General features: G+C 40.7%; 4 protein-coding genes, 1 long non-coding RNA gene and 1 pseudogene across 5 annotated transcripts in view; 4 read left to right on the plus strand and 2 right to left on the minus strand.

The window, feature by feature from the left end:
* LOC109476919 overlaps window positions 1-1,361 on the plus strand; it is an 11,579-nt pseudogene extending 10,218 nt beyond the window's left edge.
* A 1,602-nt stretch (window positions 1,362-2,963) lies between these two features.
* Window positions 2,964-4,409, plus strand: LOC109477203. Its single transcript, XR_002140653.1, has 3 exons — window positions 2,964-3,103; window positions 3,435-3,566; window positions 4,070-4,409. It is a non-coding gene; the product is annotated as an uncharacterized LOC109477203 (long non-coding RNA).
* A 948-nt stretch (window positions 4,410-5,357) lies between these two features.
* LOC109476920 (myosin-10-like) lies at window positions 5,358-9,826 on the minus strand. The gene is made up of 9 exons (XM_019777936.1): window positions 9,777-9,826; window positions 9,335-9,406; window positions 8,847-8,924; window positions 8,536-8,607; window positions 8,282-8,375; window positions 7,979-8,044; window positions 7,747-7,785; window positions 7,486-7,512; window positions 5,358-7,274 (listed from the first exon to the last, which is right to left on the minus strand). The coding sequence occupies exons 1-9, from the start codon at window positions 9,824-9,826 to the stop codon at window positions 5,358-5,360; spliced, it is 2,415 nt and encodes an 804-aa protein (XP_019633495.1).
* Window positions 9,827-13,374: 3,548 nt separating this feature from the next.
* LOC109477177 (ras-related protein Rab-20-like) lies at window positions 13,375-16,556 on the plus strand. Its single transcript, XM_019778244.1, has 4 exons — window positions 13,375-13,535; window positions 14,070-14,163; window positions 14,520-14,576; window positions 14,907-16,556. Exons 1-4 carry the CDS (start codon window positions 13,438-13,440, stop codon window positions 15,384-15,386), a joined length of 729 nt encoding a protein of 242 aa, XP_019633803.1. The 5' UTR covers window positions 13,375-13,437; the 3' UTR covers window positions 15,387-16,556.
* A 1,642-nt stretch (window positions 16,557-18,198) lies between these two features.
* Window positions 18,199-22,730, minus strand: LOC109477169 (pre-mRNA-splicing factor 18-like). Its single transcript, XM_019778234.1, has 12 exons — window positions 22,500-22,730; window positions 22,072-22,146; window positions 21,684-21,794; window positions 21,419-21,498; window positions 21,069-21,102; window positions 20,709-20,864; window positions 20,340-20,423; window positions 20,030-20,170; window positions 19,593-19,664; window positions 19,359-19,476; window positions 19,040-19,077; window positions 18,199-18,621 (listed from the first exon to the last, which is right to left on the minus strand). The coding sequence occupies exons 1-12, from the start codon at window positions 22,563-22,565 to the stop codon at window positions 18,520-18,522; spliced, it is 1,077 nt and encodes a 358-aa protein (XP_019633793.1). The 5' UTR covers window positions 22,566-22,730; the 3' UTR covers window positions 18,199-18,519.
* A 105-nt stretch (window positions 22,731-22,835) lies between these two features.
* The window catches only part of LOC109477183 (meiotic nuclear division protein 1 homolog), a 3,476-nt gene continuing 1,204 nt past the window's right edge, over window positions 22,836-25,107 (plus strand). Inside the window, exons 1-3 of the mRNA XM_019778252.1 lie at window positions 22,836-23,049; window positions 23,977-24,140; window positions 24,925-25,063. Coding sequence (XP_019633811.1) covers window positions 22,873-23,049; window positions 23,977-24,140; window positions 24,925-25,063 — 480 coding nt within the window. The 5' untranslated portion in view covers window positions 22,836-22,872. The remainder of the gene's footprint in view (window positions 23,050-23,976; window positions 24,141-24,924; window positions 25,064-25,107) is intronic.

Raw genomic sequence — 25,107 nt, forward strand, 5'->3', positions numbered from 1 at the left:
CACACTTACGCACACACACACAACCACAAACAACCACACACACACACACACACACATATGCACACTCAAAAACACAAACATACATACACACACACATACATACACAAACACACACACATACACACACACATACACACACATGCGCGCGCGCACACACACACACACACACACACACACATGCACACACACAGAGAGAGAGAGAGAGACAGAATAACAATAAAGTATCTGATAATTCTTCCAGCTGCAGATACTAGTATCCGACTTGTTGGCGGAAGTTCCTCCAATGAAGGCAGAGTTGAAGTGTTCCACAACGGACAATGGGGAACCGTCTGTGACGATAGTTGGGAGCTGAGTGACGCCCGCGTGGTCTGCCGTCAGCTGGGATATCCCGGTGCAACAGAAGTTCGTGACAGGGCGGCATTCGGAGAGGGGTCCGACCCGATCTGGCTGGACGATGTAGACTGCGATGGTTCGGAGACAACCATTTCTGACTGTGGACACAACGGCTGGGGGTCACATAACTGTGGGCATAGCGAAGATGCCGGAGTTGTTTGTGAACAAGGTATGCTCGCTTATTAACGTATTCGTAGACAACTTAAACTCTACTGCAACTGGAGATTATTGCCGGATGTGTTGAGTGAAATCTGTCACCATTCTTGTGAACTAACAGAACTAGTGAACACTTAAAATTGTGTGCAAAGGAGCTGGAAAAATCGGTTGAAGATGACAAGGACTCCAAAGTGTCACATGTCACAAAGTGTTGTACTGTTGTGTTATGTTACATGACACACACATACACGCACACATGCACATGCACATGCACACACACACACACACACACGCGCGCGCGCACATCACACACACACACACACACACACACACACACACACACACACACACACACACACACACACACACACAACCACACATACACACACATGCGCGCGCGCACACATACACGTACACACGCAGATAGAGAGAGACAGACAGACAGAGAATAACAATAAAGGATACTTCTTCCAGCTGCAGATACTAGTATCCGACTTGTTGGCGGAAGTTCCTCCAATGAAGGCAGAGTTGAAGTGTTCCACAACGGACAATGGGGAACCGTCTGTGACGATAGTTGGGAGCTGAGTGACGCCCGCGTGGTCTGCCGTCAGCTGGGATATCCCGGTGCAACAGAAGTTCGTGACAGGGCGGCATTCGGAGAGGGGTCCGACCCGATCTGGCTGGACGATGTAGACTGCGATGGTTCGGAGACAACCATTTCTGACTGTGGACACAACGGCTGGGGGTCACATAACTGTGGGCACAGCGAAGATGCCGGAGTTGTCTGTGAACAAGGTATGCCCGATGATTAACATATTCAATGACTCAACTGCTAGAGATTACAGAGATTATTTCTAGGTGAGGAGTCGCATCCCTCACTCTTCTTTAGCGTCACTAATGATATGTTATGTTAATTTTGCATAAATTATGGTAATTAGAACCATTTATGTCAAACTAGGGCTTTGATTTTGTTTTACTTAACCTCGTTCGAAGGTTGAGAAAAAACACTCGACATATATAGGGTCCACAGCAATATAGATTTAGAATGCCACACTGCAGTGTACATATATTCTAATAGAAATAGCCCACCCGCCCTCTTTAATATGCAATTTTTTCTTCAAGGGCAAGAGCAAGAGCAAGGATGTATTCAAGTGGCAACCGTCGATGGTTACACTGTCCGTGGCGGAGACTGCCCTGGGAACGACATCTGGTCTATACATACGGACGGGATCACCCTGGAGGACTGTGCCGAACGGTGCACGAGTCACCCCGACTGTGTCTCCTTCATGTTTCACGACAACAGTGTGTGCTACCCGAAGAGCGGAACTTGTGGGGAGACTACTACGCACAACTTTCCAAGGGACATATTCTACGACAAAATCATAGGTAAGCAGATGCATATTTTTTTACATTTTCTTCTCCATTTGTATTTCCTTTTTTTGTGGTTTGAGAATAGCATAAATGTAATGCAATGTAATGCATGTAAATTGTACGTATATGTATCGATAACCATAGGGTAATTGCTAACATGAAGACACTATGAAACATTTATTTACACAGCCATGTATAACAGATACTAGTATGCATGCTGTTGGCTTGGCTTCGTTATCGAAAATTTCAGGAGCCGGCTTTCCCACTTCTGCTATGCTATCAGATATGTAAGGTACTTGTAATTAACAACATTGATACACACAAGTTGACACAGGCGCAGAAACAGTCCACGCCTGCGAGTGGGAAGTCCTAGAGCTGTCTTGCTCGGTCGGACAGACGATCGTGATCGAGGACGCCAACTACGGCCGGACGACCACCTCCCACTCCTGCCCATGCTCAACCTGTAGCACCAACTGCCGCGCTGCCAACAGTCTGACTATGATGAGGGATCTCTGCCAGAACAGACGGGAGTGCGCGGTGTTATCGCGTAATGAAGTTTTCGGTGGAGATCCCTGTCACGGAGTCCAGAAGTACTTGGAGGTGTCATACCGCTGTATCACAGGTAAGCACGTGCCGCCTTTTTCCCTCAACTAAGACCCAGTTTCACTAGCTAGACCGCGATGAATGACATAAAAAATTGGAATAGATGACTTTATACAGACAATCCTTGTGTTAATCACAGTTATATCTTTTATATGTTGGCCTTTTGAATTCAATTATTCAACGATAGTCGCTGTATTAGATTACATAAGCAACCAACCATTAGACAGTGTACAATGTTATATTTCAAATTTTCAACAATTTGTAATTATATAAGCTGAATATATCACAACAAAAGCCAATTTTGTCAGTAATATGTCAGTACACAGTTTACTTAAATCATTTATCTACTACTAGTAGTCACATCTTTAATGTGTTTTGCAAGGTGTACTTCAAGGTTCCTGCCCAAACCCCCCGGGCATCACCGTCAGTTACGGTTACACCGGCTGTGACTACCCGTACGAGGAGAACGAAGTCTGCACCTACAGCTGCAACAGCGGGTACTACTGGGACGGTGGGAACCCGAGCCGTGCATGCAGGGGCGGCAGCTGGGCAGGCGAGGATATCGTCTGTCGCGAGCAATGTACGTAATACTCACACCTAATCTGGTATCCAGTCTATCGTGATTGGGGTGGGTTTTCCTCGAGGCTGCAGGAGCTCTTCCCCGCCCGACTCAGCAAGGTTCCGCGGCAGTTTTTTCTTTCACGACGGGAGATTGATTAGCCTCACCACGATTAGGCTGGATGCCAGACCTGGATGCCAGACCCATTGCACCAGTGTACTTCAAGGTTCAATTTTGCCCCTCCCCCGGATTTGAAATGGTACTTCTTGTTTTGTATTTTTTATGTGAATTGTGTACCATGTACATGTAAGTGTGGACCCCTCCAATGCAGACTGTGCTGAAATTTTTCCAGATTGCTACTGGGAAGGCACAGCCACCTTCTGTGACCCGGGTGGCTGCGACGTTGGCAGGTATGTGCGGAGTGACAGATGTGGAGACGGCGGCTGTTGCTGGACGGGACACAAGATATACTGCTGTACTGGCGGTAAGGCACTGTTACTTTCGGGACAGAAGTTATGTTTAAAATTAGCTGGTTTATGGGAAGTTTGTATGTTTTGGTTCCAGGGTACTGACGGTTGCTGTCATTATTCTGACAACAGTTTTTTAGATAGGTAATGATTACTTAAAAGTGACCCAGTAAGTGCTCGGTTGGGGCACCTCAGTTTGTAATTGTGCAATAATTCACTGAACTACGTGTTGTAATACTGGTTAGACTTTACAATACCATCCCCTTTACACTCACGAATCTCACGAAATAATGTTTGGAATCTCCCATTTCTTACCTTGTTATAGCAAATAATAGCTAGACCATGACATGTGATAAACGAAAGACAGGACAACAAATAGAATATAAACTTATAAGAAAAACTTGTCATCGATGTGTTCTAAAGACGAAATCAGTTAAATAATAAATATGCTATCATAATTCTTGTAAAACACGCTGGTAGAAAATCTTGGGTATTTAAACCTTACTATTTTTATTTACAGGTGGGTAGAGCAGATCTACCTCTTCGAACGGCTGCAAGGAGGTGACAACAAGTCAGATTTCATCTCTGCCCGACACCATGTCTATTTTCTTGACCAAGTCACTGACTAGATAAATATGTATACTAAAATCATGTATTACCCAGTTATGCATTTGAGGTGTTGTATTGTGTTTGGATTCTTGAATATTTTTTTTGAAGTAAAGGAAAATATTTAACCGCCTAATAGACCAATCCTGACAGTGTATCGGAATCAACCGATCAATTAATGGTAGAAAGACAATTACTGGTGGGACGAATGGCAGTGAGGCTGCATATAGGTTAGATGTTTTCTATTTCTATGGTGACGAAATTTCTATGATAACACAGATGGAACAAACATAGCACACATTTTTATAAACAATATTTAATTAGCATTTTATATAATACTATCATAATGTTTGTGCAGTTTTGTATTGTGTATTTTTATAGTTGTATTGTGTTTGAACTCTTAAATAAAAAAGGTTTTAAAAAGTAAACATTTTAGTAGTTTACTGTCTAGTAGACTGATCCTGACTGTCCATTACAATTAGTAGATCAACTAATGGTAGCAAGGCAAGTACTGTCATTGGTGCTGAACACCATTCATACAGAAGCACACTTGTCCTTTGGTGCTGAACACCATTCACACACAACACGCCCCTGTTTGATGCTGAACACCATTCACAAACAACATACCTGTCCTTGGTGCTGAACACCATCCACACACAACACGCCTGTCCTTTGTGCTGAACACCTTTCACACACAACACATCTGTCCTTGGTGCTGAATGGAAAAAAAAACTGATGTGTGAACCAAAGTCATCTGCACTAATTGGTTTGTGCGTACGCGAGTTACACCACGTCATTCGAGTCACAATACAAGAAATACAACATAGACTTTTGGCTCCTTCAGAAAAAAAAGTGTATTGTACTTTTTATGTTTACAAAAACACAGTAAGAGGCAGGTCTGAAATTGTGTTACAAAATAGAGTCTGTTAAAAATTCTGCATTTACAGGCACACTTGTGAAAAGCATGATAAAATACATGTACTTGTCTGGTTAAAATCCATGTTTGTTTTGTAGATACATTTCTGGTATGTAGAAATAAGTGGAACTGTAATGTACACATGCAGATGACATTTTTTTTCTGATGTCGCATTGATTTTTGTCTCCACTTTAAACAAACATGTGGTACATTATAGAACAAACATAGTAAAATATTTCACATTCATAAGATAAATTCACATGCTGCTGATGTAGCGTACGCTTTATCAGTATAGCACAGTGCTGAGTCTGTAGCCTCTCTTGATCCTGTGGGTTAGCAGTGCCAACAAGAAACAAGGCTCGAATGTAACAGGGTCGTCTCGGACAGTGTCCTCTCCCTCAGTCGCTGGAGACGTGTTGACCTGCATGCTAATGGTGGAGTGGCTCATCTCTTGGCCCGACACGGCGGCCATCTTGGTGAGTTCATATCTCTGCAATGCCTTCTGCTGTACGGCCTGGGAATCATTTGAACCCTCCAGCACAAGTTCCAGTCCTCGGGACTCATCTCCTCTTACCAAGGCTGGTGGTGCACACCAAAACTGACTTGGTGCTTTTTTCTCGATCAGGACTTCAAGTCCACGAGGTTCATCAGCTGCTGTAAAGTCCAGGAGGCTCATACTCGGCTCTCCGAACTCTTGGTACTTGGTAGGCTTCTCTGGTTTCCACCAGGAGGATGGTGCTCCAGGACTCTGTGGTTTCATGTCTCCGCTACCGACTTCAGACTTAGTTGGCAGATCCTTCAATGATGCCCTGGATATAATGGAATCCCTCTGCCTCGGGTCAAAAGGCTTTAGCCAGTCATCCAGAACGTGTGTTGAACAGGCCTGTGCCGGGAAGGACGCTGACTTGCGGGCAGGGTAAGGACTCGCACAGTGGAAATCACCTAGTCCAGAGTCCATGGCATCCATAGCAGCTTCGAACGCATCAGCCCAAGAGTCAAGGTCGTAATAGATTTCTCCTGAAGCACAACCATCATTGGGTACAAAGTGGACCTGGAGCGGCACTGGGTCCATAGTACAGTTCGGAGGAAGTCGGTGGGCCACAAGACTTCGGGGGAAATTGTGCACAACGAAGAACTCTGGGATGCGTAGCGGCTGTTGTACAGTAGTTAGGGTTGTTTCTATGCTTGCATCACCTGCAGACAGGCTAGTATTCTGTTGACTGGCAAGTCCCATTCCGAATGTGTCTTCTTCCTTTTCGCTTTCATTTGTAGGAGACTCCGGAATGCAGTGTGGAATATCTGACCTTTCACTGTTTCCATCATTTGGCAGAGAGAATCCACTAAGAAACTGTTGTGGCATACTAGCTGCCTTCTTCTCCACCTTATCCAGCTCTTCAGCATCTAGCAGTGGCACGCCGTTCAGTAGAATCTGGGGCACTTCAGCCGCCTTCTGGTCTGCCTCCTCCTGCTCTTCAGCATCTAGCAGTGGCACGCCGTTTATCAGAATCTGGGGCACTTCAGCCGCCTTCTGGACTGCCTCCTCGTGCTCTTCAGCGTCTAGCAGTGGCACGCCGTTTATCAGAATCCGGGGCACTTCAGCCGCCTTCTGGACTGCCTCCTCATGCTCTTCAGCATCTAGCAGTGGCATGCCGTTCAGTAGAATCTGGGGCACTTCAGCCGCCTTCTGGACTGCCTCCTCCTGCTCTTCAGCATCTAGCAGTGGCACGCCGTTTATCAGAATCTGGGGCACTTCAGCCGCCTTCTGGGCTGCCTCCTCCTGCTCTTCAGCATCTAGCAGTGGCACGCCGTTTATCAGAATCTGGGGCACTTCAGCCGCCTTCTGGGCTGCCTCCTCCTGCTCTTCAGCATCTAGCAGTGGCACGCCGTTTAGTAGAATCTGGGGCACTTCAGCTGCCTTCTGGGCTGCCTCCTCGTGCTCTTCAGCGTCTAGCAGTGGCACGCCGTTTAGTAGAATCTGGGGCACTTCAGCCGCCTTCTGGGCTGCCTCCTCGTGCTCGTCAGCGTCTAGCAGTGGCACGCCGTTTAGTAGAATCTGGGGCACTTCAGCCACCTTCTGGTGTTCCTCCTCCTGCTCTTTAGCATCTAGCAGTGGCACGCCGTTTAGTAGAATCTGGGGCACTTCAGCCGCCTTCTGGACTGCCTCTTTATGATTTTTGTCAAGGGTATCTTTGAGCACTTTTCCCTAAAGAAGCAATTACAGGCAAACTTACAATATGGAATATGAGTGATGGACAGTGAACATTGGCTTTCGGTTTTAATTGCAATTGATTTGAGTAATTGAATTGTATTGTAATACTAACATCATTCATGTTTTGAACAGCAAAAATGCACAAATCTAGTGGCTTTTAAGCAACGATTTTAGCGCAATAAACATGCATAAACTTTTGACTTACATGTGGCTCAATCTGCTCAGTTAGGTCCTGTAATGATAAAATGATTTTTTAACTATACAACTTTGCATGTGCATATACAAGCATGGTATTAGTATTTCTGAATTCATGACACGTTGAAAGCTCTGTTGCTGGTGAAATAGTATAAACTTAAGACTTATCGTCACTTCTCTTTTTTCAGTTACTTGTTAGTGCAAATAATATCTTGTTATGGTACGTTTTACAGAGTCAAAAAGGCAACCAAAACATTTCTGCAAAGCTCACCTGCTTTAGCTGCTTCACAAACCCTTTGTTAGCCTCCACCTTCACATGGAATAAAGAATTTTCAATATTGAGTCAATACGTTGAGATGTAAAAGTTTCCTGACAATGTTCACTGAAAGACACCACACATGGAAGATATCTCGTTAACCAGGCTACAATACAGCAATGATGATAAGCTATAATGGAATTTTATATGATCGAAAATAGACAAAAATCAGTTTTCCCATCCTTACCTGCTTCCGCAGCTTTCTGACCATTTCCTGCTGATGAGCCATTCTCTCATCATTACTTTTTCTGATCTATTGAATAAAGAGATAAGCAACTTTTTATTATCCTCCGGGTATGATGAAACTATTATGATGCAACCTTGAACATCATGTGCATTTAACCATAATTGATTGATCAACTTATTCAAACATTTCTGTATATAAACATTGCACCGAGAAATTCTTGACTTATTCCTGTACATCTTACTTTAAGTTCTTACCATCATTGCTTTACAAAGCCTAAATCAAACTTTTTTAAAAGACACATACCTTCTGTATTTCCTGAAGGATAGGCCTTGGGTCGATCAGGACATTTTTGGCTTGCAGAGTTTGAGAGAGCATGTTTGGTCTGGCCTTATCAAATCTAAATGATGAAGATAACAAAATGTTTAATATATAGACCACAATAATAGATTAATAAATAACTTATTATTTAAGTTGTAATAGGACAGAAATTATTGCCATGGATAAGATTGTGTGGACAGATATAACAAACTTCTAAAGTAAAAAAAAAAAAAATGTACCCTTTCTTTTCAGCTTCCAGTTCAGCCACACGAGCCGTCAGGGATTCAATTTCCTGATCTTTCTGGGAAATTCTGTTGAGGGGCACAGAATGGATTTGTCGTAAAATTTGTTTCTATTGCAAAAGTGTGAACTTATGAGCACTGCTTGTTATTTTAAATCAATATCAATATCTCTCTATCCTTTCCAACACAAAGTTCTATATATAGACAAAGTAACCCATGTAGTGAGTGAGTGAGCTAGTGAGAATAGAGTGAGTGAGTGAGTGAGTGAGTGATTGAGTAAGAGTTGAGTGACTGAGTGACCATCTCACCTGTGCCGTGTGTTTGCCGCCTGATCTACCAGACGTACCTCCAGCTCTCTGATCTTAGCTGCAGCCTCAGTACTCTCCCTGTCAGTGTAAAGAAGTGCAGTTGAGTGGGTCATTTGAACATGACGAAGAACAGATTAAGACAATCCTGTAATACCATATACTATTAGGGATGATTAGCTGATGCATGGATAGAATAAGACCATATTTATTATTTCATTTGTTGTTCTAAAATACATTATGATCAACTATAAACTTTTATTATACATAATGTTTTGTTGTTTACTAACTCAACGCCCAATAAATTATACCTAACTTTTGTCTACTAGATCGTGCCATAAGCACAGGATATCATTCAGAAATGTTTGGATGGTATTTAGAGTTTTACAGAATGCTGTTTTCTTGTGTGTGCATGCAACTAGGTACATTATCATATATTATGAAGTAGTGATAATGATTGTCATGAAAGGTTAGGAATAAAGATTACTCACTGTGTCTTTTCTGATTGTAGATCAGTCATACGAGCCTTCAGCTCACTCACTTCCCGATCTTTCAGGGAAACCCTGTTGTGGTGCACAGCATGGGAAACATTAAACTGTTACGAAATAGCAAGTAGTTTTTCTTCTGGTGTGTGAGTGAATGATTGAAGCTAGTGGTAAGGTGGTCTTGTGGTTTAAGGCCCACTTTACACCTCATTTCCTCAGTGTACTAGGATCACAAAATGAAGTGTTAGAGACGTCCTCTCGGATCAGACTTTAAAGAAAGCCACACCTTGAGCACATTGTAGATTCTACCTCACGTATCAAAAAGCCTAGAGGCCCATCCAGATCATTGTGAGTGGATCAAGCCTTGCATCTATATGAAACTTGTGTTTACTGTAACTACAGTACTTAACTGTTGTTTTATGCATAAAGAAAGTGCACAAAAACTCACCTGTCCTGGAGAGTTTTTTCCAGGTGCTGGATTATTCTGAGGGATAACATTAGAGATTTGATTTAAGCATCTTCGAACAACTTTTTAGGACATCTGAGAACAGATTCATTACATAGTGTGAGCTCAAGTTCCTGATTTAGCAGATATGATTTCAATTGCAAGAAAAAATATTTGTAAACTTACGTGTTGTTTGCCTCCAGCCATTTCACGAATTCGCTAGAGTAGAAACAATCCATAAAAAGTTACAGATATGTCAACATATCTATCATTGTTAATATCGTAATTATATTGCATGGGCATATAGATGAGAGATTTAGAAAAAGGCAAACTTTATTCACCCTCTTTTAAGTCCTGTTGGAATCTATTTCTTATTCCACATGTAAAATCATATAAAACCTCACATTTACTACATCAAAAAAGGTTTTCTCTAGAAATGGACATTTTATATACATTGAGAGATCTCATCAGCACCAAGGACAGGACATAGGTCAATAGAAGTTGAAAATAAATGATTGTTCTTACCTCAGAATCACATCCTCCTGTTTGTGATTTTCATCTGTTTGTTCATGTAGCCTCCTGTAGAAATCAAGCACAATGTAAGAAACTGGAGAATCATGAGGTACTAGTATGCCTCAATACTCTTTTATTATTACAGTATACCTCAATACTTTTATTATTACAACAGCATATCAGAAGGGAGAAGAGAATGTATTATATGTATGTATTATGCATTTTAGTAGATTGAGAATTTCTAATTGACAGTTTATGACCACAGCCACCTAGGATAATACTTAAATTAATATGTCATATATTACCTGATCATAAGGGAGGTGTAGTGATGTTTCTGTTGAAACAACCTGGAACAAGGAAGAGACATGTATTTATCCAGCATTCCAGTAGAGTCACAGGTTGCATCATTGTCTATTGTGTACTAGGCTAAATAAAGTTTCTTGATTCTAAGTATTTCTTGATTTGTTTTCAACAATAAATAACAAAGAAAGTAGCTGACAATATTGTGGTAGTTGTCAGACTAAATATGTGTGTGAAGTAGAATACATTTCTGAATCCATCTCTATGTGTGCCCTGTATTTTCCATTATAGAGTTGTTCCTTACCTCTGGAGGCCTTGTAGGTTTTCCAGAAGGACCACTGTGCGCTCTTTGAGGCTGTTAAAGAAAAAGATTAAAATTATTAAGTAATAACATAAATGTACTACTTTTAAATGTCAGAATCTCTTTGATACTTGCAAGGGCAATGATTACATATATTTCATAGTGACACAGGTAGTCTGTCTTAGTACATTCATTTTTCTAGAAATATCAATTTTTCTGTCCCCTCCTGGGCATATGAAATATATAAAGTTGACATGAATGTACAGCAATGCATTTTTTCAATACACTGTAATTTCACTGTAATTTCTAATCTCTGACTATTTCTGACTTCAGTGGTAGCTAAAGCTGACTAAAACTGAGTTCTTACTCTTGTAACGCAGGTTCTGTGCTGCCTGTGTCAGTTGGCTGAATAAGAAAGGGAACGTGCTACAATAAGAACATACAAACAAAACATAGAAAAGAACGGGCACTTTTGTAAACAATTCAAATCATAATTTTACTGCTTTTGAGTAAACTGGTCCAATAGCAACATGTTACAAATTACAATATGCACATTTCGATAAAAAAAAAAGATTCCAAATACATTGAACGTTATAAAAAGTTAACGTAAGTTTTGTATCTTTTTTGTTCTAAGGAAACAAACTTGTGACATTGGAATAGCAAGTTAGCAACCTATCTAGTTAAACATCCAAAGAAGCCATACGCAACGTGAGTCATAACAAATGATGAACTTACTACAACGTAAGTTGACGACAAATGAAAACAACACGAGCGGTACACCGGCGGTTGAAAATCTCCCCAAAAATGAAAATGAAACTTACCATGGCCATGGCCCCAACTTCCAAGACGTTTTCAGAAGATCCTTTGTTCTTCAATTTTCTGATCACCCTCTTGAACATCGACTCCTTCTCAGCGCTAACGCTGTCCTCAGACTGTTTTGTTGACATCGTCGTCGCCATTGTTCGACTTCTCAACATAGATGATAGAACGCCTACAGATGTCATAAAAATCTCATGTAAAACAGTTTTCAGGATAACTAACAGGTTTATAAGTCTTTAAACGTTACGAAAATGAAGTACATGGTTACTTTTCACTGCTGCCTTAGGGGTAAAATGTGTTATCTATGTTACAGCATGGAGTTAAAATCAAATCTCCTTGGTTACAGATAGTACTACTGTCTAATGACCTTGGTGGCCGTAACCTTGTTCGACCCAGTCAGCGTCAAAACAGAAACTTTTTTCGGAGCATTTTCCGCTAAAACTCACGCTTTTTTGTGACCCTAATGTTCTTTATATATGTCAAGAGAACTAACAAGTAAAATCTGACTATGATTTGCGATTTTTTGTGAGTATTTTGCTGATTTTTCTGCCTCAGAAACGGAGAGATAAAAATCCCCACCTGCTTCGAATGCTGGCTAGTGTCATCTGTGGGAGTAAATAGAACCCGTACCCATGACAACGGGAGCAAACATGGCGGATCGAACGCTGGGAGGAATGAACTCCAAAATCATGTGCATTGAACATTAAAAAGAGCCAGTTTTAAATGCATTATTTCTAAAAGCTTAGCACACGCAAGCCGTCCTCTGGTTTATGATAATATCTTTTTAGAAATCCTGTCATATATGGTTGATCGCTTGGAATAATTTGAGGGAATGTCGCTTAATACCATATATCATGTGGTCATTCCTGTATATTTTATAGCGGACGAGCACGATTGTGGCAACCGGGTTGCGGATGGGACTAACTTTAGTGTAGCGAATTTTAGCGTATCGTCTCAATACGCTTTGGCCCTAGACATACTTAATACAGGGTTTGTGATCGAATTCGCTACGATAATACTCCTACAGGTGCTGTCATTCATAATTGTGGCGGTAACATCATGGTACTTTTTTCTCAGTAGCGGAAGGATATAGCAGCGCATCAGTAATGTGGCCATCCACATTCTAATACTGAACCCAATCTCAATGTACTTCATTGATAAACAGACTCAGGGGAAATTCATTATTGAAACTTTTTCTTGTCGCGTAGCCAGATAAAAATTCAATAAAAGCCCAATAAAAATCACAATGTAGCGTCCGTTTTGTTGCCAGACACCACATAATTGAGTAAGAACAATCCAATATGAAGTAACGTTATTTCCTAAAGCCTTACACAAGACCTTTATTTGCCGCAAAGCGTTCTTCAAAGATTTCCCCATGCACAGACCCTCCATGCAGACCCTCATGTCCCCCTATGTGCACCCATGCAACTTGGTGTGTCACAGTATTCCGCTAGATGGGGTTGTTAAAAGTAAAATTGTTCACCGCATCAGGGTTGCGACCCTAAGAACAAGAACGCGTGAAGAAAATGGTTGATCCATCGAATATCAAGCAAAAGCATGGCATAAACCATCCTCCAAACCCCTAAAGTACACACAGAAATACAGCGACATTATTTTGCGTTAGAGGTTTTGTCCAACAACCTTTGACCCCAAATGGCTTGAAAACGAGGTTGCAGTGACTTCCGGGTTTGCAGTCCAAACTTTTTCAGTTCATTTTAGTTCAGTTTCTGCATGTTTACTTGCTGTTTTGTGCTAAATCTTTTATCCTGCAACCCCTCCTCCAGTGGTCTAGACATCATGGCCGCCAAAACCGGTGGCAAAAAGAAGGCGTAAGTTTGGTATTTTCTTCGCAAGCGATTTCGCAAAGTAACGTTACTAGCTAAAGTATACGTTAAGTAGTTTGCCAACTTGTGTTTCAGAAGTGGGAGGACCATCATACGTAACATCAAAATATCTAATATCCTCCTCGTTTCAAGCCAGATAGAAATAAAAACGAAATCTAGTTGTGTAATTGCTAGATGAAGAAGGTAGTCGCAATTATTGGATGTCATCCAACAAGGAAAGATTTTAAGTTCGTCAAGGGGATTGTCTTTCCAGCTATATACTATTTCCCTCCCCACCCTACTAAATAGTACATTGTGCATTTTGTACCCCAACCCCCGCATTTTATAAAAGTCATCCTCAAAATTTACTACAGTCGTAAAATCTCCACTCAAAGTCATCAGTGCATGGGAGTCAGCAAAATAATCAGAGAAGGACAGATAGAGGCTATTAACAGGCTAGCAAAAGTGCTAGAGAAAAAGTTATACTATAGACTGTGTAGAAAATTAATATTGAAGTGATGCATATTTCTGCTGACACAGGGACATGAAGGTGGTGATCATGGGAGACTTCGCCATCGGGAAAACAGCCCTGCTCCAGAGGTACATCAGCGGGGCCTTCCAGGACACTACAAGTGTGAGTGGACTCTCTATAAGGCCAATAATTTGTTGGCTCTCAGATATTTTGCAGAAAAAATATGACGGGACAGTAAAGGAACAGGCCTAGGCATCGTATTAATGATATGATAACACTTAAGATAAAAGCCATGATAGGAACAATGAAGTCAACATACCAGGCTGGTGGAAAAATGAAGCAAGCGAATCCAAGAACCAATTCAATTACATTGTGTGGCCTAATATCCTTGGTGTAGAAAAGGCCAATATCCAAGCAGATCTAGGGTCTGTCTCAGTCACAAGTCTGTCACAAGTCCTAACGTATATATACACTGATTTCCTGCTGCTTTATCTATCATTTCTCATTTTCCCTGGCAGACCATAGGTGCCTCCTTTATGCTGAAGCAATGGGGACCATACAACATTGCCATATGGGTGAGCGCTGTGCTGTTTTACTACCTTTCGTCGGCTCAATGCCACTCTTTATTTTTGGGTACCACCCATAAATACCTAGAACCAGCCTACGATACTAAACAATCAACTGTCAGCAAGTTGAACATTCTAATAAACGTTCTTGTCTCACAGATATCAAGGATGGGATTGATTCAACTTACTACATTAAAATAATACTATAAAATTGACTTTGAAAATCCAGTTTTGCTAAACCCTGAAATTGACTTTGAGTACTTCTCCAAATACGAGTTCTTCCTGGTCCAAAACACAAATACTATTAATCTTGACATCTCTATTTCTTCAATCTTGCAGGATACAGCTGGAAATGAAAGGTACTCAGGCCTTACCACATTTTATGTCCGGGGTGCTTCTGCCGCCATCCTCGCGTACGACATCAGCGACCGGCGGACGTTCGACATCCTACAGGAGCGGTTTCTCCCCATCCTGGAGGGCGCCGAGGACGACTGCCTCATCGCGGTCGTGGGCACGAAACTCGATCTCGTGACGGAGGAAACGCGCCAGGTTCTACCAGATGAGGCGGAAAACCTCGCCAAGGAACTGAACACCCCGAGAAACGAAAAGCACAGAACTGTGGCGGACAGAAAGCTGTCGTTTGAAACCAGCGCCAAGAGCGGCCACAACGTAGAAGAACTCTTTAGCGCCATGTTTGATATCTGTCTGCCTCTGGACAAAGCACCAAAAACACCAAAGAGGAACACTAGTACGGTGGACTTAGAGGCACCGTCATCTAACAAAGTACCGATGGGAGAGAAGGCTGGCTGTTGTAATTAATAAGTCTTGAAATAATTGATTTTCAAATTCAGGAAATAAATGTTTGGATAAGTAGGTGTCTATAGCTGGTCATTTTGCAAATAGATTTTTTCAATCCAACCCTCATTTCAGAGACTCTTACCAGTGTAGAGAAGTATATCGAAAATCTGAAAAGGGAGTAGTTTTTTTTAAAGAAAATCTTTGTTTTACCCATTTAGGCTGCTTGCAATGACTTCCATACTACATACCAGCCATAAATAGAAGTCTCCTGTACTTTCTTGTTGCCAGTGTCACCATAGTGCCTTATCAATACAAAAGGACTATTTCAGTATCAAACATTGACTGTTATGATATGATGATTGACTTTTATGCTGTCCATTTCAAACTCCATTGTAATGTCTTGCCTTTGTCAGCAGAAAACTTAATGTAAATCAGATGCTACAGGTATTGATTGATTAGCCATGGCACATCCTCAAATAAGCATCGGTCTGGAATTTATGCCTAATGTATGTTGTTGGAGGTCAATAATTATTGTTTTCCTAATATGATTTATGCCAATGATACTTGTGCCAATGAGTAAATGTTAACTAATGATCTTAAACCATTTTTATTCCATATCTGCTGAAAGAGGGGACAGTTACCAATATAAGGTTTAACTGATTTGACAGTTTGTACATGTATACACATCTTTTTATTGACAATGTCGCACCAACTTTACATATCACCAAATGAAAAAAATCCCACTTTTGTCTAATAATATTCTATGTTGCTGTAGACTTTAGTTCTGTCATATGATTATCATTAATTTTATACAGTACTAGTGGTTTATGATCATACAATATGTACGTGTCAGGGTCAGAGTTTTTTAAAATAATCTACAGTTTATATTCTGGTTTACTTAAACACAAAATCAGAATATTTTACCACAAATATTTTTATTCGCATATCACTAAACATGATACATGTAATTATACACTAATTTATGGAAATGTGACAGATGTTATTTTACAAAACGTACATAGCAATAGGAAAATGAATAGGTACATATATCAAAGTAATCATACATGTAGACCTCAAACAAATCTGGCTAAATGGAATAAAATGTATTGGAAATGTGATCACTTATGATGTTTTGTGGGCTTCTTTCCTTTGTTTTACATGTATATACAATTGGAACTGTTACAATAGTTCTAATGTCAGGGGTTTTTCTGAACAGGGGAACAAGGGCGCTGTGCCCTCATGTAACAAACCAGCGCCCTCATATCAATTTTCAGATTGAAGCCTAAGTCTTTTTCAAAATCATCTTTTTCCAGTAAAAATACAAAAACAACACCACAAAACAATACATTCTAGCATTACAAACTATGTTACTCTCATGAAAATTGCAAAATCTTACCACAAACTTGAAAATTTAGCTCTAGTAGTAAAAGTTTGAATGGAATAAACAATGTTCATTGAGAACTAGCTCAAATACATGAAGCTAGACCTCCTTCATTTGCATACTATAGAACAGGCTCTTAAGTGAAACATGAGACCTGAGTTTGTAGCAGCTTGGATGAATGTGTTGCAATTGTGCCATGGGAAAGGTTTCAGCTTGTGGCAAACCCAATGTTGTCATCTGGAGCTACTACTAGTACTAGTAACAATGATCACTAATTGTGTAAGTGTATAAAGGGTGATTTGCAGATTGTGTGTACTGTTGATTGTACTTATATTTTACAAGTGAAATATGCAAGGCATGAATAGAAATTTGGGAAAGGTATACTGAGGTTAAGAGTTCAAATTTCCCCCCTCAAGTATCCTCAAAATGTCCCATTTCAACTTCAAATTTTCAAAGGCTTCACATGGCGGAAGGGGGGATACCCCCCCTTCCGCACCTACCCCCCCTTGGTCGCTTCGCTCCCTCGCTGTGATACTGCTCCCTCATGCCAAATTTTTCTAGAAAAACCCCTGAATGTTATTAGTTCAAAGTTGCAGGGTGAGCCATACATGCACTACTGTAAATTCATAGTGCAGGACATTGCTGTCAAGACAAGCAAGAAATAGTTTCATCCGCCCTGTGGAAACCAAGTGTCCGACTGCATTGCAGAAGTTTGACTTTTACTACCACTTTAGTTAGTTAGAGATACTTTTATTAAAGGCACTCTATGTAGTTTTTTTGACAATACAAAAAGTATATTTTTCATTCTTTTCTTTACATAGTACATTGACTTAACCCTTTAGTATTCCAAAATCATACTCCTCAACAAAAATACAACATCCTTGCTCCTTAGAAGCTTAGAAAACTGTGAATGATCTTCTATACAACCTCTGGCCAAACCGCACATATGGTACATTGTATTGTCCACTGCTAGTGGTTTGACCTACATCCCAGTGGGGTGTCAGTTGATAGCTTACCAGTTTCTGAAATACCTAACCGTTTACCAGATTTTTTATCTCTTTTGAAGGGATAATGACCACAGTTTATTCATGCCCAACAAAATACTCCAAGTTGATAATTATATTCCACCAGACCTCATGTGAAAGATGTGAGTGTTTTTCTATCGAGGCTATATCTTGTCACATGTGCCCCTGTCAATCAAGCCTGGCATGCCGGGTCAATTAGCCACCCTAGGGAGGGCAACCCCTGTATGTTGTTGTTGTTGTCCTGAGCAAACCGGTGGCACCGGGTACCCAACAAGGACTGTTTGAACGGACAAAATATACGTAAAAAATGTGAAATAATGACACAAATGTGTTGAAAAGTGATAGTAACTGTTAATAACACTGAAATTTAGTATAATTAGAATAATCCAAATTTTTGCGCAAAAAACTACATAGAGCGCCTTTAAATATGATAACTTAGAAAAATTAATGCTTGGGCTATGTGGAGTGAAATATGTACAAGTTTTAATTGGTCCTGACAGATACAGATCTATAGATGATCATGCGTAGGTGGTAATGCAAATTACCATGTAACATCTAAGAGTGCTCATAGCTATCCCTAAGCTGTTTGAGCGTAGGGGCCCCCTATGCTGTGATTTGAACCCTCTGTTTTTTGAGGGGGAGAACCGTCTGACCCTTCATAAATCTTCTTAAGCATTGCTATTTATCAGCTGATATGTATGTACAAGAAGGGGCTAGCTGGGAAGCCCACTTTGAGTTGCAGCCCTGTTCACTGTCCCACCAGCAGGGTAGGTCTGGAGTTGTACTCCACACACTTGGAGGGGTCAGCTGGGAAGTGCTGCTGGCACAGGGTCATCAGTCGCTTCAGGGCCTGCACAGAAACAGCAAAGGTTACCATGAAAGACTACTTTGCAAGAGGAGTGAAGGAAGCCATCTACATCAGGGCACTCTCAACCAAAACAGGGGCAGTAGTGACTTCTGACAAAATATGACCCAGTACTGACAAGACACTTGTGGAAAAATTATGAACATTTTTTGCCAACCAAAGAAATGTTACTGTAAAATTTTTGTTATATTATGTGTTCAGTATAGACATATTTGACTGTACATTATTGTTCTAGCCAGTGTCCATCTGTCCAAAATTTGAAGCTATTTTGCTGCTCATGACAGACAGAAATTCTGCCCAATCTGCCGTCTTTTATGGACAAAATTGTATGCATTATATACACATGTACATACATGTGTCCTGTACATGTAATTGCAACTTATGGAGCATTAAGAACACTTACCTGGATGTACTTTCTTTGTGTCTCATCATTAAGAACATCTGCAGTGCAGTCAAGGAACCAACAACTTGGCATGTATGATGTGACGTGTGTAGATTTACTTACATTTCAGAATAACTGTACAAAAAATTGCTGTCTTATTCTACTTTCTTATGAGTCAAAAAAAAAAAAGAGAATTGGATCCCAACTTTTAGTGTTTTTTTTACTCAGTTTTGGCATAACTGCAAAAATTATTTTTCAAGATCTTGTATTTTGGGGGCTTCCAAGCCAGGCAAACATTGCACTTGAAACACATCCACACAAGATGTGCTGTAAAGGATACGGGCAACGTTCTGCGCAAAGATCTTCTCTCGACCGGTACGTGCGTGAATACCGACCATGGTCACACCGATGGGCCACGGCGCGTTCCCTATGGCCATTCTCAGATAGGCATCATTAGCCTGGAGTAACACATACACATACACACCATTAGATATGTCAGCAGGAAAGTTTAGGGATAGAAACACCACCTGCCTTTTTGTAAATTAGTGCATGTAAAGTTGGAGACTTTTCCTACCTTGACATACTCTCTCTCCAACAGGTTTGAGACTATCTCTAGTAGAGCAAACTGGATATCAGATGGTACTGACTGAAACACAATAAAAACAAACATAATCATTTGCAGTTATAACGTAGTATGCATCTCATTATATATATATATATATAGAGAGAGAGAGAGAGACAGAGATGACTGAAATTTCTAAATTCCTAAAATTTTCGTTTTATCTTTATGTACACATACACCAGAGCTGACTCAACACAGCATATTCTTCTATTGCATTTTCCCAACCTTTGTAAGAACTCTTACATGGAATGCTTACAGGGAGTTGGATCAAAAGAGATGCTTACAATGCATGAGCTTAATCAAACTTGAAATCTTGCAGAGTGCAGTAGTTTAAATGCTAAGAAATGATACTACAATGTACATGTATTGACTACGCTTCAATCACTCACCTTCTTCTTGAGCTTGTTGAAGAGTGGTCGGAGGTACTCCCCAGTCTGTGCATGTGTGGCTGTCATCAGTTTCCCCTGGACGCTCCGTTTTACCTCCTCTGGACGGGCGTTCAACTCCTTCGCCCACTGGTCCATCAGGAACTGGTGGGGCACAAACAAGTCAACAAAACAATTACCACTACCAGACTAGAAGTCAACAAAACAAAAATCATCACAAGACGTCAACAAAACAATAATGATAGCTAAGCCAAGAAACAGAAATCTGATAATTTAACTGCAATGCCAATATGAATAGCTATATTTTCCTCACCTTCAAAAACTTGAGAATCATCAAGGACTCATTGCCCCGTCTTTCCTTGTCATCTGAAATCTTGCTCACAGTTGCTGCCATTTCCTGTATGTAAACACAGTGATACCTTTTAATTTTCATACAAATCTTCATATACACTGTACATGTACATTTATTTTAAATGTCCATACATTACAGAAAAGCAATCTCTGGCGTATGAGGACAACATAAACACTTGATTTTTCTGCCCCTGTGGGTGTGCCTTGGATTCACAATCTTAGCTTTAAGTTTAATACCAGTACTTGAGAAACTCTACCCCACATGCAGGTAAAATTGGAGTTGTACAGGTGTAAGTATGAAGCAGGAAAAGATTGATGTAATCATGCAGACCTTGATGTCGTCCAGTGTTGTCCCGTCGTCGCTGACCCTGAGGTCGTACTTCCCGCGTGTTGGTCCGTCCTCGCCCTCATGGCGGGACTCCACCATCTCCTTCAGGTACTGCTCGTCTACCTTGTCCATCGCAGCCTTCAGGTCATTCCTGAACCCCTGGAGGGAAGGTAAGGACTTTGGTTAAAGGGTTCGAATGAAATTTCAGAGAGGCAACACAAAAAATATTCTGGATGAGGAAGTCTGCATGATATTAAAATTTACTGCCATTGCTTAGCACATTTTCATCATCATTTTATACATGAAGCATTTGAAATAGGCCAAAAAGAAGCTACAAATGTTTGGTGGTGGCTAAATGCTTACCTTGTTCACTTCAGGCTCTAGGATCTCAATTCGTCTGAAAAACACCAAGTAAAGATGTTTAAGCATAAATCAAGAACACTAGGCTCCAGATTACCAGTTCCACTTGTGAATTAAATAATTGCTGTAGACTTACTGATGACATCATAATACTATAATTTCTGATCGTGAAAGTTTGCTACCATCAAGAAAAAATTAATTACAGTATTTGTTATCTTATCAAATATATCTTGAATGACAGGTATCAAACCTCTCCTGTACAGTATCATACTGTGTAATCAATAACTGGCCATGCTTGGTTCAAGTACAAAATAACATTTGGCTCAAAACTTTCAATAGGAATAGGTCCATACCTTAACCTCTGGTATGCATCATAGTCAGTCTCCCCAAAAAGTCGGACTGGCTCTTCTCTCTCCCGCAGTCTGCGAATCACCTGTGTATAACAACAGCATTTCTGTGTCATACAATACAATGTAAAGGAAGTCCCATAGCCTTTTAGAGGCTGTAGGGGCAGTAGGTTGCTATTCACTTTAAAATTTGTCAAGGGCACATGAGAATGAAAGACATTAATAAATGTTGACATGCCTGCTAGTATGTACATTGTACATCTACACTGACCTCCTCTCTAGGAAGCATCTTCTTTTCCTTCTCCTGCTCAGGGGAGGTCTTGGACGTTCCTGGTGTGGGCTCTGTGTTTTTATCCTCTTGATCTTGCTTGTCTTTCTCATACTGAAAGAGACAGAACAAACAACATACATTGTAGTTAACATATATCAACATTCTTCCGGCCTCGAAATTAACTTTTTTTTTACTATTGTCCCAGAATTGTCCCAATAATAGATTTCAATTGTCCCGAACTGAGGATGGACTGTCCCAGCCTGCTTTTCAGGTCTGGTGTCATTTGACACTGGGACAAATATATATTAATTTTGAGCCCTGTTAATCTTTGTATGTACTTTATGTAGATGTAGTTTGTTAATGATGGAGGAAAAAGCTGACACCTCACCATGTTCATCCGTCTGTAGTACTCTTCCTCTTGTTTAGCCTGGAGTTCACCTCTTTTGAAGAATTTCTTCTTTTCCTACATGTAAAATAAATCATGATGTACTGTATTATACATCTCATCAAATACATATGGTTCACACTCAGACTGAGGAATTCCAATCTTTCTGTACTGCACTCACAGTCACAGTAAAAAGTGACTTTAACTTAAGTTAAATTAATTCCCAAAGGCACAAGATCGGTGACATGGCAGGATTCGAACCCGGGACCTCTTGGCTCAGAGCCGAACGCTCTGCTGTTCTGGCACACGACCCCAATAAGAGCCCAAGACAGCTTTATTGTTCTTAGAAATAAGAAATCATCGAGCATGTGGCATGCAAATGTGTTGAAGTTTAGTTTCCGGAAGTCAACTGCCCCCCTCCCCAAACTTACGTCGACAAGCTTGGCGTCCTCCAGTTGTTTACGTTTCCGCGCCATCTCCGCTTTCAGGATGTCCATGGTTGGTTTGAGACACTTAACGCTCGTTTACGTCGCGTCTGGTGGGATATATGACCACAAAACCTGCGGAAAATGCTCAAAACTTGCTCACTACGTCGCAAAAAATTCGTCAACAAATGGTCTGCATTGACCCCGGGAGTTACATTGCCAACTGCTTCGTGATTGGTTAAATCTCTCAAGGTCTAGGATGATTAGCCAATCACAACTCCTTTTACGTCCGTCCTGTCACAAAGGTCCCGGATGAGCGACCTCAGGTTTTCTCTTTTGGCGCCATTTTCAATTTCGTAGTTCTCGGTTCACAGAAAAAATGTCGAAAAGAAAGGGTATATCGCTAGAGGAGAAGAGACAGAGGATGTTGTCGGTGTTCTACGACAGGAAGGAGTTCTTCCAACTCAAGGAACTGGAAAAAATCGGGTCCAAAGAGAAGGGAATCAACGCTATGGTGATCAAGGACGTCATCCAGGGTTTAGTGGACGATGGTTTGGTGTGTAAACATTTATGTGTAACAATAACAGATGCATCGATTGGGATTTGTGTTTGTGTATAATAGAAGACCTAAAACAGTTCAGTTACTGTCTACCTAGCCGTGGCGACTCTTGATTCGGGCTTACATTGCATTACCCTCAGCGGAGGCTCGAGGGTAATGCAAAATCATGTAAGCCCGAATCAAGAGTCGCCACGGCTACTGTCTACCGAGTCGTGTTTATTGAATGAAGGACCTTTATTGTACATTTTAACTTATAATAATGTGTATTTCTACGGTAAATTGTCTGAAATTCAATATGACTGTGTCACTGAAAATGTACAATAAATAGCTCCTGACTCTTGAATCACCTATGCCCTTTTGAACTACTAGTAAAATAAGGGTTATTAAATGTAACATCTGTGTCCATAATATCACCAGGGTCCATAATATCGCCACCTTGAGATATAGTGTGCTTAAAGATATTTTTACTGCAACATACCCTAGGTATGTACATTTGATGTGTGAAGGAGTGCATACCAAAAGTATGTTGCACACTGTTTCTCAAGGTGGCGATATTATGGACCCTGGTGATATTATGGACACAGATGTTAAAGATCTAAGATGTACAAATACTAGAATTTATGACAGTATGAATGTTACAAGCCTGTTATCTTGCTACATCTATAGTATAACGTTACTGGTACAGGTTCAACTTCTTAATATAGTTGTACAGTAGGTGTAAAAACAGATAAATGAAATAGGTAAATATTCAAGGAGGTTATAGTAGCGATCTTCTATCTTACTTAGATAATACTTAATATAGTTGTAGGTGTAAAAACAGATAAATGAAATAGGTAAATATTCAAGGAGGTTATAGTAGCGATCTTCTATCTTACTTAGATTACAATTTATTCTATTATGATCAGTATGCTGTGACCGTTCCAGGTTGACACTGAGAGGATTGGGACGTCCAACTATTTCTGGGCCTTCCCGAGTAAAGCTGTCCACACCAGGAAACGGAAGATAGACGAGCTGGAGAAACAGCTGGAGGAGACCCAGAGGAAGAGGAAGGCAACAGACCAGAGTATCAGTAAGGCACAAGTGGGCAGGTAAGTCTTACTGACCCTTAGTCTTATCAAGCATATCATGTCATTTCCTGGCTCAAGGACATCTGCTTTACTGGGTAATGTCCTTGCCTGGCACTATTATCAATAAATATGAGCATACAAACATAAACAAGCAATTGCCATGATTTATCATGACCATTGTGTGGTAGGCAAAAACCAGGTGGTAGTTGAGTGAATTGCACATGACTACCAATAATTTGCATATGCCCACCATCACAAGTACTAGTAACTTGCATATAATGCATATCAAGCATTTGTGTATGACTACCAATAATTTGCTCATACCTACCAATTGCATATACCTACCAATATGTTGCATATACCTACCACAGGGACCTCCCTAAACAATGGAGCAGTGGAGCTCCTCCACCCAGTCCTAATATCTCAGCTCCACCCTGTTAATTTTCAAAACTAGTGTTTTTACACCCTTTTCCAGGGTTCTTTGGTCAAATTTACCGATATTTCGCACCCCAGGCCTCCTCCATTCTGTCCTAAATTTCTGGGGAGATCCCTGCTACCATTATAATTGATGAAACAGTGATCACTTGTATTGCAATATGTATGTATTTTCCCATATTGATTGTCATGTATAGTAGGTCAGTCAAAATGTAAGCAAAGACATCTGGATAAAGCATGTTTTGTTTACATGTTTTGTTTACATTTTGGGGGCCTTCAGTTTTGACACTAGGCATGCACAGTTGTAGATTATAGTTATGATAGTCGCTAAGACAGTGGTAATATTTAATGGTCTATGTTGTTGTCCTAGAGAGGACTCAGAGTCTAGAGAGAAGATCTTACAGGAGTTGAAGGAGAAGAAGTCCCAGTGTGAGAAGCTGACAGTACAGATAGAACACTACAGGGAGTGTGATCCAGAAGTGCTGCAGGCCAAGCAGCAGGAAACACAGGTCTGGTGTACTTGTAGTTTTTGGGACATGTCGGCAGAACGTAC

The sequence above is a fragment of the Branchiostoma belcheri genome, unplaced genomic scaffold (assembly GCF_001625305.1).
Source record: "Branchiostoma belcheri isolate BF01 breed outbred unplaced genomic scaffold, Haploidv18h27 scaffold4, whole genome shotgun sequence".
NCBI classification, from domain to species: Eukaryota; Metazoa; Chordata; class Leptocardii; order Amphioxiformes; family Branchiostomatidae; genus Branchiostoma; species Branchiostoma belcheri.

Coding starts and splice junctions, on each gene's coding strand:
- LOC109476920 (XM_019777936.1), bottom strand. CDS start 9,826: ATGTTATCCCTCAGAATAATCCAGCACCTGGAAAAAACTCTCCAGGAC. Junction 8,925..9,334: donor CTACAATCAGAAAAGACACA/GTGAGTAATCTT, acceptor TTACACTGACAG/GGAGAGTACTGAGGCTGCAG. Junction 8,608..8,846: donor GCGGCAAACACACGGCACAG/GTGAGATGGTCA, acceptor GCCCCTCAACAG/AATTTCCCAGAAAGATCAGG.
- LOC109477177 (XM_019778244.1), top strand. CDS start 13,438: ATGTTTACTTGCTGTTTTGTGCTAAATCTTTTATCCTGCAACCCCTCC. Junction 14,164..14,519: donor CCTTCCAGGACACTACAAGT/GTGAGTGGACTC, acceptor TTTCCCTGGCAG/ACCATAGGTGCCTCCTTTAT. Junction 14,577..14,906: donor CATACAACATTGCCATATGG/GTGAGCGCTGTG, acceptor TCAATCTTGCAG/GATACAGCTGGAAATGAAAG.
- LOC109477169 (XM_019778234.1), bottom strand. CDS start 22,565: ATGGACATCCTGAAAGCGGAGATGGCGCGGAAACGTAAACAACTGGAG. Junction 20,865..21,068: donor TAGAGCCTGAAGTGAACAAG/GTAAGCATTTAG, acceptor CCTTCCCTCCAG/GGGTTCAGGAATGACCTGAA. Junction 19,665..20,029: donor TCAACAAGCTCAAGAAGAAG/GTGAGTGATTGA, acceptor ATTGTGTTTCAG/TCAGTACCATCTGATATCCA.